This window comes from Jatropha curcas, chromosome 10, assembly GCF_041381405.1.
Source record: "Jatropha curcas cultivar XTBG-Jc1 chromosome 10, XTBG_Jcur_1.0, whole genome shotgun sequence".
Lineage (NCBI taxonomy): Eukaryota > Viridiplantae > Streptophyta > Magnoliopsida > Malpighiales > Euphorbiaceae > Jatropha > Jatropha curcas.
The window spans coordinates 6,596,871-6,614,849 of record NC_143160.1 but is presented as its reverse complement, the minus strand read 5'-3'; the positions used below and the strand labels follow the sequence as shown (position 1 = coordinate 6,614,849).

The 17,979-nt window shown below is 31.3% G+C and overlaps 3 protein-coding genes across 4 annotated transcripts; 1 reads left to right on the top strand and 2 right to left on the bottom strand.

The window, feature by feature from the left end:
• Positions 1 to 1,868: 1,868 nt before the first annotated feature.
• SNAP33 (soluble N-ethylmaleimide-sensitive factor adaptor protein 33) lies at positions 1,869 to 5,547 on the top strand. The gene is made up of 6 exons (XM_012224954.4): positions 1,869 to 2,127; positions 3,305 to 3,854; positions 4,310 to 4,403; positions 4,675 to 4,805; positions 5,034 to 5,131; positions 5,224 to 5,547. The coding sequence occupies exons 2-6, from the start codon at positions 3,369 to 3,371 to the stop codon at positions 5,321 to 5,323; spliced, it is 909 nt and encodes a 302-aa protein (XP_012080344.1). The 5' UTR covers positions 1,869 to 2,127; positions 3,305 to 3,368; the 3' UTR covers positions 5,324 to 5,547.
• Positions 5,548 to 8,394: 2,847 nt separating this feature from the next.
• Positions 8,395 to 9,023, bottom strand: LOC105640594 (LYR family of Fe/S cluster biogenesis protein). The gene has a single exon (XM_012224953.4). It carries the CDS (start codon positions 8,918 to 8,920, stop codon positions 8,630 to 8,632), a length of 291 nt encoding a protein of 96 aa, XP_012080343.1. The 5' UTR covers positions 8,921 to 9,023; the 3' UTR covers positions 8,395 to 8,629.
• A 240-nt stretch (positions 9,024 to 9,263) lies between these two features.
• On the bottom strand, positions 9,264 to 14,461 carry GUS2 (glucuronidase 2). Of its 2 annotated transcripts, XM_012224952.4 has the most exons (10): positions 14,034 to 14,461; positions 12,996 to 13,262; positions 12,833 to 12,869; positions 12,548 to 12,731; positions 11,918 to 12,066; positions 11,607 to 11,840; positions 10,775 to 10,964; positions 10,516 to 10,641; positions 10,212 to 10,311; positions 9,264 to 9,852 (listed from the first exon to the last, which is right to left on the bottom strand). In XM_012224952.4, the coding sequence occupies exons 2-10, from the start codon at positions 13,203 to 13,205 to the stop codon at positions 9,463 to 9,465; spliced, it is 1,620 nt and encodes a 539-aa protein (XP_012080342.1). In that variant the 5' UTR covers positions 13,206 to 13,262; positions 14,034 to 14,461; the 3' UTR covers positions 9,264 to 9,462. The 2 variants fall into 2 exon arrangements, with proteins under 2 accessions (XP_012080342.1, XP_089571730.1); XM_089715604.1 differs by lacking the exon at positions 14,034 to 14,461 and having other exon boundaries at positions 12,996 to 13,354.
• Positions 14,462 to 17,979: the final 3,518 nt, after the last annotated feature.

The window sequence follows — 17,979 nt, the reverse complement described above, 5'->3', positions numbered from 1 at the left end:
TTCATGAAAATCAAACCTGTGAATTATTATTCCTATAGTAAAATAATTGTGGATTTTGTTGTGTCTATACACTTAACAGTAAAATTATGATGCAGTACGTGAATTTATCTCATAAAAAATTTTATAGTATTTTTAATTTTCACCTTAAACGCTTGAACTTTCAAAATTAATTAATTAAATATTTATTGAATCGTTAAAAAATATGAAAATTATTATTTCAGAAATTTTAATAATCATATATCAATTGATAATATAAAATTGTATAGCCTGAGATGCGAAATTATTATAAAAATGAAATTTAAAGTTTCACCAGATCGATTGTAAGATTTTTTTTTTTAATTAAATTTGAGGGGTTAATTCATATATTCGGACATAAAATTATGGTATAAAAATATTACTTAACTGCCATGCAAAGAACTGTAGGATGAAATTCTATCAACTTAATATATAGTGAAATAAATTTTAATATCCTATCAACGTGTTGGAATTCATTTGTCATTTGTCTTTTGTAATAATAATTAATCTTAGGGATTAGGACTTTTCTCCTTGTTCTTTCCTCGAAGTTTCTTTGCATGTTTTTTGAAAATCGATCCACAACTCTTTTTTGAAATATTTTCTAAATAGATTTTTAAACTATTAAATATATATTATATTATAATATGAGTCATACCTAAATATAAGAAAAGCTATATATGCTTTTTTCCCATCCACCATTTCTATTGTCAACTAAGAAATTTCCAAATTTCTTGTCTGTTTTGTATTGAGGCTAAGGCCATTTCTTTCTCTTTAAGGAAAAAAGTTTGGTGTTTGTTCAGGCTAAGAATGATGGAGTTCACGTTAATGACTTGTCATCTTCAGCTAGCTTATTGATGCAAGAGACAGCAATTTTTCCTCATCTCCCCTGGAAATCTATAACTCGAATGAAAAGGAGAAAAAAAATGTATTTTTGAGCAAAACTGAAATTTGGCTCCTCTAAAAAATAATTCTTTTTATTATTAAAAATATATAAGATAAAATGAAAAAAAAAAATAGAAAAATGAAATATTTCAACTATCACAAGAAGTAATAAATTATTCAATTTTTATTATATAACCTTTTATTAATACATATGCCCTAGTTTATAAGCAAAATTTATAGTAAAAAACATCCCAATAATAAAAATTTGCACCTTGCGAATTTTATTGAGATGAAATAGAAAATTATATGAGATAGAAAAGCAACAAAAAAAAAAATCTTTGTTTATAAAAAAAAAACATTATATATTGAAAAATAAATGGCGAAACATATAAATCATCTTTATATTTTCATGAAAAATCTTATGACAGTCTAAATTTTATGAGAGAGTTATCAACGCCCTAAATTTAAATATTTTAGTAATATTACGTGTTTCTCTATATTAACAATAATAATTTTTAGGATTTTGGCCTTTATATATAAAATACTGATTTGATATGTGATTAATTCAATTTTTAGAACAATAATTTTTATATTTTTCAATTATATTTAGAAGTGTTTAATTAATTTAATTTTATAAATTAAAATATTTAATAAATCAAATTATTGTATTTAATAGATGTATAATTAAGTTGATCTATTCGACGGATCAAAACAAAAAGATATTTACTAGGTTTTTAGTGAAAAAGTATAAGAGTAAACTGTACTAAAATGAATAAATTCTTTAGTGTTTTTTTATACTAATAATTTATTTAGAACATTAGGGTGGTTTATGTAATTTTCCTATAAGAAAATGAACAAATTAATAAGATAGGAGTACAATTTTCTTTTTTTTTTTTTTTCCAAAATAAATATATATTTTTAAACGGTAATGTCAAGTTGATGTTCCTGACGGCAATATTTTAAACAAAAGAATTACTAGTCAAAATAAATACCTTTCCATGTACAGAACGTTTCTTCCTTTGGGTATGGCCTTTGGCGATTGACGTTTTCTCACCAGTTTCCACTGTCAAGACTTGGTTTCAGTCTTTGACGCGTTCGATTGCTTGTGCTTCTCTTTCTCTCTCTAAAACTATAAAATCTCTCTCTCAAAGGATCTCTTCAAAACCTGTAACAGATTCTTTGGATTTTCTTAGTCCTGAATCCTTGCTAGTCTTTTCTCCACATTATCAGGTACACCCAGATTCTTCTCTTTCGCTTTGTTGATTACTGTTAATTCTGTTATTATTGAAGTTCTTTCTTTAATTTGGTGCTTGTTATAACTTAAATCAATCTGGGTTTCTTTGAATTCCTACTTTTATTTCGTTGCTGCTCTTGTTATTATCGTGAAGTAATTTGGATTTTATCTTCTTGTTTGCTTGTTCATTTGATTTATTTGTGCGTCTTGTTTGACTTTTAGATAACCTTTTGTTAACACTTTAATGGTTTTTTTTTCCCTTTTTGATTCTCTCCTTCTTTTTAAGTTTTTCTTTAGATTGCCTTTCTAATGCTTAGCGGATTCTTATCTATTACTTCTGTTCTGTTGGTGAGAAAATTGAAGGGGGAAAATTTTCGAACTAGAGTTTATTGCTTTTCATCGATTTTCTGGATTTTTGATAAATGGAAATTGTACTAGATTTAATAAAGATGAAGAATTATGACATACTCTCTCTCCTTCCTTCACACCAATCTATTAGTTTGACTTGACTGTTGGATTCGTATTTGTTATTTCTGTTTGGTTGGTGAGAAAATTGAAGAGGGAAAATTTTTCAAACTTGAGTTTCTTACTTTTCATCAATTTTCTACTTTTTTATCATGGAAATTGTACTATATTTAATAAAGATGAAGACTTATCACATACTCTCTCTCCTTCCTTCACGGACAATCCATTAGGTTGACATGACTGTTAACTGGTCGTTGTTTCTTGCTTGTATGATTGTTGATTGTGTTTTTTTGTTTTATTGTATCTTTTGATCCTTTTTCCAACTAAGAAAGGGGGGAAAAAGAAATTTCCCTGTTTTTATTAACTTGGCACTATTAATTTGGTATATGATCCTTTCTTTGGTTGATTTTTGATATTCTTTATGAAATTCACCTAGTAATTTCAACTGTTTCTGTTAATGATTTTTGTTCTCTAATATCGGCTTTTGTTATTCTGTGTAAAATTAATTTCCCAATTTGTGCCCCTTGCTTCATAGAGTTATCTAATTTTGTGGTTGTGTTATAAGTAATCTTTATCCGATGCTGCTCTCCTGCACTGGAACTTTCATATGCACAAATTAAATATCCAATAAATTATTGTATCCTGTATTGATTCATGGTAAATTCACTGCTAACACAGTCTCACGTGTTTATTGCTTAATCTCTGCAGGAATCTTAATTGATATTCACCAGTAGCCTGCCTGATCATTCTCTGCATTTTACATTCTGAAAGAATGTTTGGCTTGAAAAAATCTCCCTTGAGGGTTCCCAAGCATAACAAGGTTGACCCTGATCTTCCTCGTTCTAACCCTTTTGACTCTGATGATGAGTTGGACAATAAGAAAACCATTAAACCTTCAAGGAAAACTTCCCCAGAACCCAATCTGACTACGCCAAATTTTGGCACCAATCCTTTTGATGACAAGGAGGAAATTGGGACATCATCTTCATCTTCATATTCCTATGCTTCAGGAGCAAGAAATCAGTACAAGAATGATTTCCGCGACTCAGGAGGAATAGAGAGCCAATCTGTTCAAGAATTGGAGAATTATGCTGTATACAAGGCAGAGGAGACTACGAAGGCAGTCAATGGCTGCCTCAAGATTGCCGAGGAAATTAGAGAGGATGCTAACAAAACTTTGATCACCTTGCATCATCAGGGGGAGCAAATTACCAGGACCCATAATGTTGCTGTTGAGATGGATCATGATCTCAGTCGGGTATGTATTTTTTTTGCAAAACCTGTCTTGAGGATCTAAGCTATAAAGCTTTATTATGTTTATTTCAGCAGTCTATCACATGATTGTCTTGAATATTGTAAATCTTCATGTATTAATCAACTGGATGTATGGATATGTTAGTCAGCATCAGTCCTTTTCTGTTGATCATGCTTCCATGTTTGGAGCTGATCCCATGTCTTTCCTTACTTCTTGATCTTCCTTTCTGTTGTGGAGTTTATTCTTCTTTATAAGTATTGTGAACTAAATGTGTTGCAGCATGAAACTTGAATTGATATCAGTGTTAACTGTAAAACCCTGCTGTTCCTATTAGTGTAATATTAAACCATTCTTCTTTTGGCCTAGGAATGTGTAGTTGTTGTTTGCAGTTTTTTTTAATCTGTTGATTTTATGGAGTAAAGAAATCATTTTCATGGTTGTTTTGATTTTGATTTCAGGGAGAGAAGCTTCTGGGAAGTCTGGGGGGCATCTTTTCTAGAACATGGAAGCCAAAGAAGACTCGTCCAATTACTGGCCCTGTCATCACAAGAGGTGGTTTTTCCTTTTTGAATTTGCCAGCTCCTTACTTCAAAAATTTTAATTATATAGTTTTATGAACAAAATGAGCGGAAAATAGGTTGAGATAAATGGACCCATCCATGCTGGTTATTCTTCTTTTCTGTTATTTTCCCCTTTCTTTTTTGATTTCCAATTCATTAAAAGGAAATATGGGGGTGCTAAATTTGAACAATATAAACTTGATTAAACAGAGGTGATTTCCACTTTTAATTGCATATATCCGTTGTTTGTTTTGTTTTGCCAGATGATGCACCCAAATCGATAGGTGGCCACTTGGAGCAGAGGGAGAAATTGGGATTGAATAATGCACCCAAGGGACGGTCAAATACACGAACAAACACACCTGAACCTACCGATGCAATTCAGAAAGTTGAGGTTTGTGTTTGTTTTATTTTTTTTTATTTTTTGAAAAATAGAAACGAATAAAGAATAAATGAAAATGTACCATGTTATGCATCTATCCCTTTTCCATTTAATATTAGGCTTTTGTTTGTATTTTGCAAAGCATGACATTGAAAACATTATATGTTTCTTAGATTAATTTAAGACTCTGATAAATTGAATTAATTTCTTGTTGTAATACTTGGGATTATGCTAAAACAGATTGAAAAGGCAAAGCAAGATGATGCACTCTCGGATTTGAGTAATCTATTGGGCGAGTTGAAGGGTATGGCCGTTGACATGGGCAGTGAAATTGATAGGTTAGTGTTAATTCTCAACATCATTTATTATTGTCTTCCTGATATTTGCTGTTATTTTATATTTCCCCTCTTGACCATGGCTACCACTGCAGGCAAACCAAAGCTCTGGATCATTTCCAGGATGATGTGGATGAACTAAACTTCCGCGTTAGAGGTGCAAATCAGCGTGGCCGTCGTTTGCTGGGAAAGTAGATTGCAGGCTCTCAAGTTTGATATTGCATGCTGATCTGCTGATATTGCCTCCACTTTGCTGATTGTTATTTTTCTGCATGTAATGAGATTTGGATTCACATTCTCTTTCATTGATGTGGGATTTTTGTTTCTTTATCCTCCTTGCAATTCTTAACAAGATTGGAGATTTGACAGTACAGTACATTATCATTTATCAATGAGATTCATCCTAATCATGAGTGTAATTATATATTCATTCCCTAATTCCCCATATATAATAATAATAATAATTAACAATAACGGAATTGGCACCACACTAATTAAAAGCTGTCAGTTTTAACTGTTTCAAGAATTCTTCTTTGTTTCCTGGCCCTTACTGCAATGTGCACACATGCAAATGAAGAAGCAGAGTTTTTGAGAGTTGCCATAAATGCTCATTTAAACATTATACAGGAAAAGTACTATTTTTGTGGAGGCAAAATTAGTGCTCAAAAATATTTCTTTATTCTTTTTCTTTTTCAACTTCTGACTCTGCCATTTCTCAAAGAACAGCTTGCACTGCCATCTCCCTTTCTTCTACTCGTATTCACAGTTCTCTAACATCAATAAAATGAAGAGATTTCTTCCTTACATAGCCATTTCTAGTTTCCAAATTCTAGCAGTCATATTTCTTTTGTTCATTGCCATGCCAAAAATCAAATCATCCCATGCAGTTCTAAAAGAAGTCTCCCCTGCAATGGCTACAATGTACAACCACCATCATCACCACCATCGTCACCACAGCAGCGGCCATTATTCTCCGGCAATGGGAAAGAGTCATGACAATGATCCAAAATTCAGTGCCGAGAAGCGACGTGTTCCTTCTGGTTCTAACCCTCTCCATAACTGAATAAAACTGATGAGTTTCTAATTTTCACTGTTATATGGTGGTTGGTTTAGCAATGATTACTGATTCTTATGTGTAATTTCTTGATTTTCATTTTATTAGAAACTTGCATAGAGAAATCAGTTTTGTTTTTGTTAATACTGTTTGTTATTTGATTGCAATAATATTACAAGTTGCTTTAACAATTAAATTTTAGAACAAAAAGACCACAACCTATTGTCATGTTTATCTTTCTTTCAATGGAAAATATATACTCAAAATGTAACGCAGTATGTGCATAAATTGTGATACAAGTCCATTTCGCTTGTTGTGTTATTATTATTTTGAATGTCGAGAGAATGAGATTAGAATCTGAATTTATTATTATTTTTATTAATTGCGCTTTAATTGAGATTTATTCTCGCAATCTCATAATTCTAAAAGTGAGCTATTGCTAAACTAAGTTAGTGCCATTTTTGGACAACTAAGAGTTTGGTCTGAAAATCCCATTAAATACCAATACCAGTAACAATAGTAACACCTAAGAAGCATTAATTCAAAAGCTGGAGGAGACATAAAATTAAATGGCATCATCAGCTTTATTTTTGCCTTTAAATCTACCAATGCATTACCATATATAATTGTATACAGTTATAAAACTCGGATTCCACAGTTTTATTTTATTTTTCTCTATTCCTTTAATGTCTATCAATTAAATTCTCACATCCAGACCCTACCATAACATTCATGGCAGTCGATAAAAGAACCATAGCCTAAAATATTGAATGTCGGTAGCTTCCATTGCAGACTTTCCCTCATCAGCCTAGTCTTTTGAACTAGGCATAATTTGTTGCTAAACAGCTTTTGGGCCAGACACCAAACTCAGGTTTACATGTAAAGCTCGTAACTTCATAAATTTAGAACTACTAAGGTTCAACCCAAACTAATTTGGTTCCGACATGAATCATTTGTCTCTATTTGGTTATACATCTTTTGCAACGATTTCTCTCTAAGTGGTTTTTGGTCTACCTTTTCCCCGTTTAACACTCTCGACAATCAACATATCACACTTACAAATTGGAGCACACGAGGGTCCACATAGGATCTGTTCCATCCAATAAAATGGCACAATAACTCCAAATATCTCATTTCCATTTTCAATTTTAAAGGCAAAAATATTCAGTAAAAAATAACTCTCCTCCCTGATTTTTGGAACTCAATCTTCATCCATACTAATCTAAATATCTAAGAAAACTAGTGCAAAGAACAGTTATACATCATTCAAATCATTGTGAAAATCTTCCTATTTAATAATACAAAGTTTAGATTATCAAAATGCAGATTGCATTAATCTTCATCCCAATAAATCTAAATATCTAAGAAATCAAGTATAAAGGACAAACATACAAATTTTCATCATGAAACATCTTTTTACTTACGGGTATGCAACATTTTCATCATGAAAGATCTTTCTACTTAATAATAAAAAGTTTGGATTACCAAATGCAGATTGCAAATCAATCCAGCTCAGACAAATAAAACTGAAAAAATAATAATCACACTCTTGAAACACTTAGATGGCTACATACTGAAGTCTCTAACAAATACAAATATAAGCCAGAGAGGCCTTCCAAACTGCAATCAAATATGAACTGAATTCTAGCACCATAAGCATAAAACAGGAAGGTTAAGAAAAGCAAGTCACCAACTTTTCAGAACCAACCAACCAAGTATCAATCTTTGGATGCCTATCTATTGGTTAAAGTGCATTCTATATCAAACGCTGAAGAGAAAACTAGCAATACCAATGTCCAGTTAATAAATCCTAATATTTTAAATGACTAAAAAAAAATTAAAGGATGCTTAAATCCATGCGAACATCCTTTCAATTTGAATTCTAGGTCCTACAACACAAATCCCTCAAAGCTGAAGCAATCAAAATTTCTGCAACAAACACAACAGACAATGTCTAATGATGAATTCCAAAACTTGCTCCACATAAATCAGTGAAAAAAATTGATAGAACATACCACATATATCATGTGCATACAGCAAGAGTCCACTCAATTGTAAATTCATCAAGTCACGATTTTTTTTTCACCAGGTACAGTACACATGGATATAATCTCTCCATAATTAACGCTATAAGCTCCATGATTCCAAGTGGAAATACACAAGATAAAAAGTGCAAAACATCAAATTAAAAACCAGGAAACTAAAGAGAAACTAAAAAGAAATAGTTTAATTAACTATAATTACTAAATTTCCTTGTGTTTGGACAGAACATCCCCTTTCTCATCATCAGTAAGCTAAAAAAGACAAAATAAGCAACTGAGACTAGGGAAATTAAAACCATATGAATCGTTTAAAAAAATTATTTCCCATATGCTATCGCTTATTAGTATCATAAAGTACAATAACAGCGACAGGGTACAAATCTAAGATAAATAAAAATCCAATACCTAATTAGAATGAGAAAAAGAAGAATTGGTCTCCATAACGCTCTTGATTTTAGGGGCGTAGAGGGAGTAGATGATGGCCTGTCGTTTAGCGACATCGAGCTGAGCCTTTCCGTCGGAGAAGGCGGCTGAGATAGAAGAAGGGTCTGTTAGGTTCCGATTTTCGCGGAAGGCGTCGACGGTACGGCGCTTGGTATATTCTCTAATGTTATAGTCGCGGAATTGACGAGCTGTGCGTAGCAGAGAGCGGCAGAGAGAGAGAATTTCGCCTCTAGAGATGCTTGAAGAGGCCATTCTTGTTGTCTCTCTGTTCGTTCGATCGAGAGAGAGAGAGAGAGAGCGGGGAAAGAGAGGGTCCTTTTGTTGGATTTGGTTGCGAAAGAAATGGGACCGTTTCACTTTAATTAGCACCGTTTTGAAAGCATATGGGACCGAACCTGAGGTATGGAGTTCCAGCTCCAGCTATGGACTTTGCCTTGGCGCTTTTAAAACAAAAAAAGAAAAAAGGAATAATATGTTTTTCAAGCTATTTTTAAATTGAAGATAAATTATTTTTGGAACATAATCTGGAGATTTTATATTTATTAATGATTAATGATAAGTCATTTAAAATTAAACATTTTATGGACTCATAATATTGACTTTCATACTTTATAAAATTCATTCAATTAACAAATGAAGCATTACATATTATTCTTCCCTCACAATATTATTGCACAAACTATAATATGTCATAATTACAATTGATCAGAATGGTAACTACCACAAAATTACATTCTCTGTAGATTCATATACAGCACAGAATAATTATGAAGCCCAGCAACAAGTGCAGCATGTTATGCACAAGTTGGAGCATCAAAATTAGGCAACACTATGAACGAAATCGACAACGGACTGATGTATATAGGAGAATTCACATCGGTATGAACAGGTTCCATGGCTGGAATGTCTCCATCTTTCGTAAGCTGTAATGGGATTCCGTTCAGAACCATCGTTCGGCTACGGAGATACCCGTCTTTCGGAGTTAAATGGTACTCCTCTCTTTTTAATACTCCATCTAATGCTTGGTTTCCAACCCATGAAACTGATCGCTTAAGGCCGCGCACGAAAGAGTTCTCTCTTTGAATGTTCTTTTCCACATGCAACTTCATTGTTGCACTATTTTGTACACTGATTACAAAATCAGTCTGATTGCTTAGATTGATTAGTAGTAATGTTATTCCTGCCTGCAATGAGAAGATGACAATGGTCAGGGTATAATAAGTAATTCAATTGACTTGAATAGTAAAAAGATGCTGCTTTGTGGTCTAACAATTATGTGTACATGCATTTTAATCTCAGAAATCAAAAAGAAACGAAAAGAAATTGATTTCCCAGCATTATTGATGTAATGTAGATGAACAATTTTCAAGAATGAAATTTTGAGTCTACATATTGTGTGTAAGCCGGAGGAGAAAAAACGAAAGGTCAAAGCGAAAAATTAAGTTTACTTCGGCAAGATCTTATTTTTCTTCTACTACAGAACTCGATTGTTCTTCCATCATAAATAATTTAGTTATAAAGTTAAAACAGAATGTAGCCTTACTCTTCTTTTCGAACAATGGGCATAAGCACGTAGATATGGTGAAGCATCGCTACCAACAGCAAGAACGCCTTTCCCCATAAGTTGATGCCACAGAAGAGCACTATTGAGAACCAAATATTGGAAAAAGTCAGGTTAGATATGTTTTTAACAAAGCTTAAAGAGAAATCTTAAGTTGATTCCATCCCTGACATCCAACCCAACCCCAATATATAAATAAACCAAAAAATTATTTAAAAAAAAAAAAGGAAAGAAAGAAACAAAGAAGCTACTACGAATCTAACTTAAAAAGGGTAGTGCGACTTGCCTGTAGTAATCAGGGTTGGGCACAAATGTGGTTGTATTGAGAAGACCATAGTTTCCACCAATTAGTGTCTGCCTGCAATATACTTTGGTATTGTACTTTGATGCCATTCCAAGCTGATCTAAGTACCTAAAAGTCACATATAGACAAAATAAATGCTAAGCCATCATCATTTCCAAACAAACACTATAGCTTTGATGGTTAACTCATTTCTTCTTGTAACATAAAGAGCAAATGGAAGCACCTATGCCAGAAAAATTACCAAAAACTGTTCACAAATGTATTAGACACATGACGACCGCCACTGTTATAGGCCCCACCAGATTCTCCGACCCATGCAGAAGCCCAAGGACCATTCTCTTGAATGATTTGCACAAGACCACTGAACGTTTCTGATATCTTGCTCAAATAATGAGGATCTAATATCTTATTCACAAGGTTGGGATCGACACCTGCAATGGGACAAGAAATTAGATATTTAAGGAAAGGAAACTCATAAATAGCAATGCATTTATCTCGTACTCAACGCAAGTCCATCAAAAGTAAATTCTTCTAAATTTGAGTTTCACATAGGCAGGGACTTCGGATATATATGTGATGTCATCTGTACTAAGACCATGTTAGACATATCTTCCAAAGGTTACATACTGCAGAAGTAGTCAACCGCTACATGATCAACAAGACCTTCTGGCCAAGAGTTCCAGTTATTACTAAAAATCAAAACCTTATGGTTTCTTTGGTTTCCAGAAAAGACAATAAAGTAAGGCAAGTTCTTAAAACTCATAATAAACAGAAGCATTTTGCTTTTGATTCAAGAAGAGATTATTATTACACCAACCAAGATTGATTTACAGGTCGTATTAAATGTTAATTGCAGGTGATGCACAAGATTATTTGTTTCACAGGAAGAAGAGCAAAACTGAATGCTGGGAGCCTGGGAAGACCATGGAAGTTGACACTAAAGTTTAAACTAGTAAACATATCAATGGTTAATCTAAGACATTATTGCCCCAAATACTATTTCAGACTTTTAACAGGATATATATTATTTCATTATCAACTGTAAAACAGATTTCAGAACCACAGTAACCCACCTGGACCTAAGTTATATATATGATGAGTCATGATATTGACAGTGCCTGAACCTGAAACCTGAAGAAACTTAGCAAACCACTGCTGGTTATAAAATCCTCCAGGTGCCACAAGCGAAGGTTTGTAGACAGAGTTTTTATACAAATCATTGATAATATGTTTAAGGTTGATCACATCTTTCCCATAGAGTTCAGCACTGACACTTGCACCAACGCCGCTTCCACTCAGCTCATTACCTGCCACAGCAAGGCAATGCAAAAGTGAGGTGAAAGACAATGAAACTAAACAGAAAAGCTTTGTCTAAGTTTTATACCGAATTCCCATGAATCTATCTTGTATCCCTTTGAGACAGTGTACTTCATAAAATCATGAGCATTACTGGAATCCCAAGCTCCTCCCCATACTCCCCTCCTGATCTTGTGCCTCCCATAGAGGGCATTTAAGCTAAAGGTCAAAATGGCCCTGCAAATACAAGACTCTTGTGATAATCATCCCACAGGTAAGCACCTGAACCCCTCCCCAGTCTTTTCCAAAATCCCATTTTTTGGTATGAGGTATATGTTGAAAAAACTCAAGTATGCAACTTCTCACAACGACAAACTAGCAGTAAAGGCTTGGGATATTCCTAAAAAAGAATGTTACATCTATGAGATGACCCATGTGAATGAATGGGGTAAAGAGGAAGTGTAAGAAAGCAGTCTAGTAGGTAAAATTGAGTGCACAACCTGAAAAAGGACTGCAAATCTGCAAAACCTAATGCAAAGATAGGGATATCTTGCTTAAGAGTCTAGACCATTAATGAAGCAAAAATATAAAGAGTTTGATAAAGAAATTAACAATACATATAAAATGCTCCAACCTGATGAGTGATGATTGAATTGTTCTTTCAATTGGGAAAAGAAAGAAAGAAAGAAAGGAAAAGGTTCACGTTCTAGAATTTTACCCTGTTCTACTGAATAAATGGTTCAGCTCATCCCACCGTTGCATATGTAAACATCCTGTTGAAAATCCAAACAGTCCATCTTTCATCTTTCTAAATGGATGGCAAGGAGACGTTAAATTTCCTACATCATACAGTACTTGGTCTTGCAAAGAACCTCCAATTCTTATCCTCAAGTACCTGAAAGCTATAAGCCACAAAGGCCACTGAATTATATTCAAATAACATGCTAACCACAAATTATTACTGATTCATCAACCTTAAATTGTTTTAAAGGATGATGTGTACCTTGGATAGCTTTTGCAAGAAGAGGATGAGACAAGTCCTAGAACCACCAAACAAAATTTTAGTTATTAAATCAAAATTGTACCAAAGTTTATATCCCATATCCAGTGAAAACATTAAAAAAGAAAAACTTGTTCAAATGGTTTCCAACTTTCCAGAGCCCTACCAAATTTATGACAGAAGAATAATGCCATGGACATTGGTCGTAGTTACACTTATCATGAGGCCACCAATCAAGGGTAGCACAGATGAAATTATCATCAGTCTCAGCAATTTTGACAGTCCCATCAACCACAATTGTAACATGTTTAACATCTTGAGTGAAAATCACAGGAAAAGAAGCCAAGAGGAAAAGCAAAGATAGGCAGAATCCCATTGGCTGATTAGTTCAAATAGCCCCGTCACCAGCTCAACTTGTTCAGGTGAACTGCAACTGAAATATATAGAGGATTTTTTACCATACTGCATGACTTTACCACTTATCAAAAATAGAAATATGATAGGAACTGACAGTAAAGTTTAGATATTTACATCACCCCAGGAAAAAGGAAACTATTTACATCGCCCCAGAAAAGCGAAAAAGAAACATTCAAGGAATGCAGGGACCAAAAACCAAATTATGAAAACAGTACGCCAACTGTACAATGTCCAGATCTCAGAGTCAAAGAAAATGTTCTGAAAATCATAGTTTATCTCATAATTTATAAATTCCTACAACAACTACTAAAATTTAGCTAAATCTCAATTTTAAAGAAAGTCCCGCATTCATTAATTTAAGCACAAAAGAAGATCCAGAAGAAAGATGAAAGAACAGAAAGAGGAGTCAGGAGAGATAAATATGACTTGGAGCTAGAAAATCAAAAGAAACATTAGTGAAAGCCATGTGTTAATCGCTTAATAAAAGGAATACAACTAACTTCAACAATTACACTGTTTTACTCAATCTAAATTATCAACCTAAATAAACAAATAAAAATCAAACAATAGCATACAGAAACTACAATTGTAGCTAGAAACTGATCTCAATTGTCGAAATTTCATAACTAATACTAAAAGACAGCAGCTAATAATCATATTATTAAAGCAACATTCTTGAGAGTAATAGCAAATAAGAAATTTTCATAACAAACAATAACCTCCAAATCTTAAGCTGCCTTTTTATCATTCACGAAAAGCAACAAGAAGAACCCAAGTGGAAACTTACCTCAAAACCAAGTACACCCAACCAAACCATTAAAGACCACAGTGAAGCTTAATGCTTAAACGAAGTTTCCTTGAATAAAGCACGCCAATGATGTGTCTTTCATGTAAATAAGTCTTGAGACCTATCTATCTACTTTCTTAGGCCTTATCTTGGTGTTTTTGATACACATGTAGCCATCAACAAAAGCCAGTCGTGTTGGCTCAGATGGGTCGGTGTAAGAGTTGTTGGATTTGGTTAAAAAGGTGAAAGCTTTGATTTAGCCAAAGATTTTAGTGCAAGCATGAACCTTTTTAACGGGATTTGGTAAGTGAAACAGTCTGGTTTCTTTTGTATGGTTAAAAAATAAAAGGAAAAAGGTAGCTTTGAAGTTTGAAGATTTGGTAATTGTCTTTAGGTCTCATGAGCTGAGATTCCAAATTGAGTTGAGTGAGCTATTGGTACGGGTAGCTTCCTAGCTTGACTTTGAAGTTATGCCTTAGCCAAATGTCCCAAATCTGGGTGTATAATGCCATTCCTTTTTTTTCAAGTAGCTTTCTTTTTATTTAGTAAATGAAATATTTTTCACTTCTAGCACTTATATTTGGTGAAAAGAAGGAAAAGAAAATAAAAAAGGCAGACAAGGGGGAAATGGAAAATTTTGACAAAAAAAAAAAGTTAATTTTCTTCATGGTTTGAATATAGGATGAAGATAAAATTATTTTCTCTCTAGTAGTATATTATTGTAACTTTTTATTTTTTTTCCCTTCAATTTTTAATATCAAATTAAAATTTTTTCAAATGGATGTCTATAAATCGTATATTATTCTTTTTACATTATTCATATATTATTTTATGTTTTTTAATTCTAACATAATTGGGTCATCAATATTATTTTAATAAATTTATCAATATTCATTTATAAATTTTTTTCTTCCTTTTATATACTAAATAAATATAAGTAAATATAAATACATTTGTAATTAATAGTGCTAACTTAGTTTCTCTTTTATAACCGAAAGAAAAAAATAGTGCAACTCCACCTTTTTTTTTTTTTTGTGTGTGTTATTTTATATATCGAGATGAATAATATCTTGTAAGAAATAATGATATAATTTTAATAAATGAGTAAAATTATAAATAATTTTTAAAATTTATGGTAAATAATCTATTTTGAAAAAATTTGAATACAATTATAATTTTCAAAAGTGTTTATATTTTAGGCCTTTAAGGATGTTGTTAAATCATTTACCTCTATATCAAGTGACAAACTAATAATTGTATTGCAACTCAAATTTAAGATTGTGCATGAAGGTAGATAGAAAATTAAAAATTCTATAAATTGGTAGCATACTCAATTAATGTAGTTTCCAAACTTTCTATTTGATAATTATAAATAAACTAGCGTTATAACCGTGCTACGCATGGTTTTTTTAAGATATAATTTTTTTATTAATTTTAAATTTTCTCAATTATAATATTATTAATGATTTCTTATTATTGTAAAACATTGTGTAATTTTATTCAAATTTATTGCTCTATTTGTCTAGAATATTTTTTTTTTCTTTCTCATTAAAGTATATTTAAAATAAATATTAGGCACATTTTTAGTATAAACACTAATTGTGATAAGTTTTTTCCAACTATATTTGTTTTAAAGCCATATTTGAAATGTTTTTATATATTATTCAAATCACAGTTAAATTCAATTAATCTTTTTTGAAATTGCAAATAAATTCAACTAATCTAACTATATCATAAATGTCTCAACTTTAAAACTATTCAGTGAACTGCAATTTAAAAATTTAAAATAAAATAAAATGTGCCATAAAACTCTCATTGTGAAAAATGTAACACCCACCGGCCAATCCCGGAGAATCAGACGGCGGATGCCACAATCGGTGCCGGAGCACCGTCTTATATCACTTATTAAAGTTAGATCACAAATTAGAAGTGGTTAGATTTTCATAAGGAGGCAAGTAATTAACATTTTTTTTTGTTTTAAAAAAATAATATAATAAAATGCTATGTAAGGAAATTCATGAAAATTTCGCAATAATTTCCCCTAAAAATTAGCCTGCCACACAAAAAAAATATACACACTTCCAATTTTCTCTAAACCCCAAAACTCCAAGCTGCCTATAATCAATACACAATCTCAAAGTATCATCCTTCTTCTTCACAAATAATACTGGAACGCTCAAAGTATCATCCTTCTTCTTACCGAGCAACTCCTGAATTTGAATCTTCAACTCTCTCAACTCAGTAGGAGCCATCCAGTATGGAGTAATGGATATCGGTGCAGTACCCGGTATAATCTCGATACTAAACTCAACCTCTCTTGCAGGAGGCAAACCAGACAAATCCTTATTTAAAACTTATTTTTAAATTTTGTTATATATATATCATATTATTCATCACATTTACTAAGCGGTTTATTGTGTAAAATATTTATTTAAATTAATTTTAAATGACTTGTATTGAAATCAAAATATTTAGTCCTTTGTTTAATCAAATTTTTATTATTTGTTTTTATTACTAATAATTCAATTGATGATAAAATACATTGATAATAAATAATCATTTATTATATACCGATTGTGATAATTATTTATGTAAATTAACTACAACTAATAGAAAATTAAAAGATGCAATCCTATTTGGTTCTATGGTTATATATTTGTGCTATGCATTTGACAATTTAATAAATATTGATTTTTAATATTTAATTAGAATTTTTATTAAATTGATTTGTAGATACATAACTTTAAAATTTTCAATGTTTAAATTCCAACTTAAAAATTTTATGAATTGTAATTATTATAATAAACCTTTTTGAAAAAAAATATAATAATAATAATAATAATACTGGTAGTGCATAGCAATTCCACTCGGTACTTTCTAGAGAAAAGATGCCTACTTTATATATATATATATATATATATATGATAGTTCACAATCCAAAATGACATAATAGAACATGTGTAAGAAAACAATAAGTAAATATGTATTTAAATTATCAATTTTATCGAATTTTGCCTATAAAATTTTAAAATTTTATTTATCAATAATGAAACCTCTAAAATTCTATTTTATTTTGTAAATTTAACATGAGTATAGATGATTTGAATTTTCAAATCTCATTTTTAACCATTAGACTAAAGCTTTATTGAAAAATTTTACAAACATCGACATGAACACACCTTATAATGTCAATACCAAACATATCTCAAAAATTTATGACTAGTCCAAATCATTTTGTATTTTGAGCGACTTTTCTTGCTTTTATCAAGCAATTGGTTGAACCACTTTCTTTTTCCATTCCTAAATATTACTCTATTATTGTCAACCCCAATTTGTTTTTTCTCCCATCTTGAACATTATTGGACTTCTATGTTAGAGAGCTAAAGAAATTAATTTTCAGAAATTAGGAGTTAAATTATATGAAAAAAACCACAATTTTATAAAGCAAAATTTTAAAAAATTTTAGATTTAAGAGAGACAAAAAGTCCCAAATATCCCATTTAAATATGTTACTAAATATAATAATTGAATATATATTTCATAATATAAAAAAATTATAATTATGGCCTTGACTAAAATATTTCCTTTTAAAAAAACTAGAATAAAGATATATTCAATAATTAATAGCATGTTGATTGGAATTGCAAGTGACTTTAATTTTTCAAAGAGCGAGAATACAAATTTTATTTGTAGATGTTCACAAGAACAAAAATCTTTTTATTTTATCTTTTTTTTAAAAGAAGATAAAATAAAAAGAAATTACTATTTGTCAAAAAGAAATTATTGTAGCGTTTATGTAAACCAAATTGAAACATAAATTTATATATTATACACATCTATAGGGGATAATTCCATAAATTTTATGTTCCATTGTACTTGCATTGTAAGGCACAAAGGAAAATCCAATACTTAAATTTATTAATTTATTTTTTTAAAAATAAAAAAT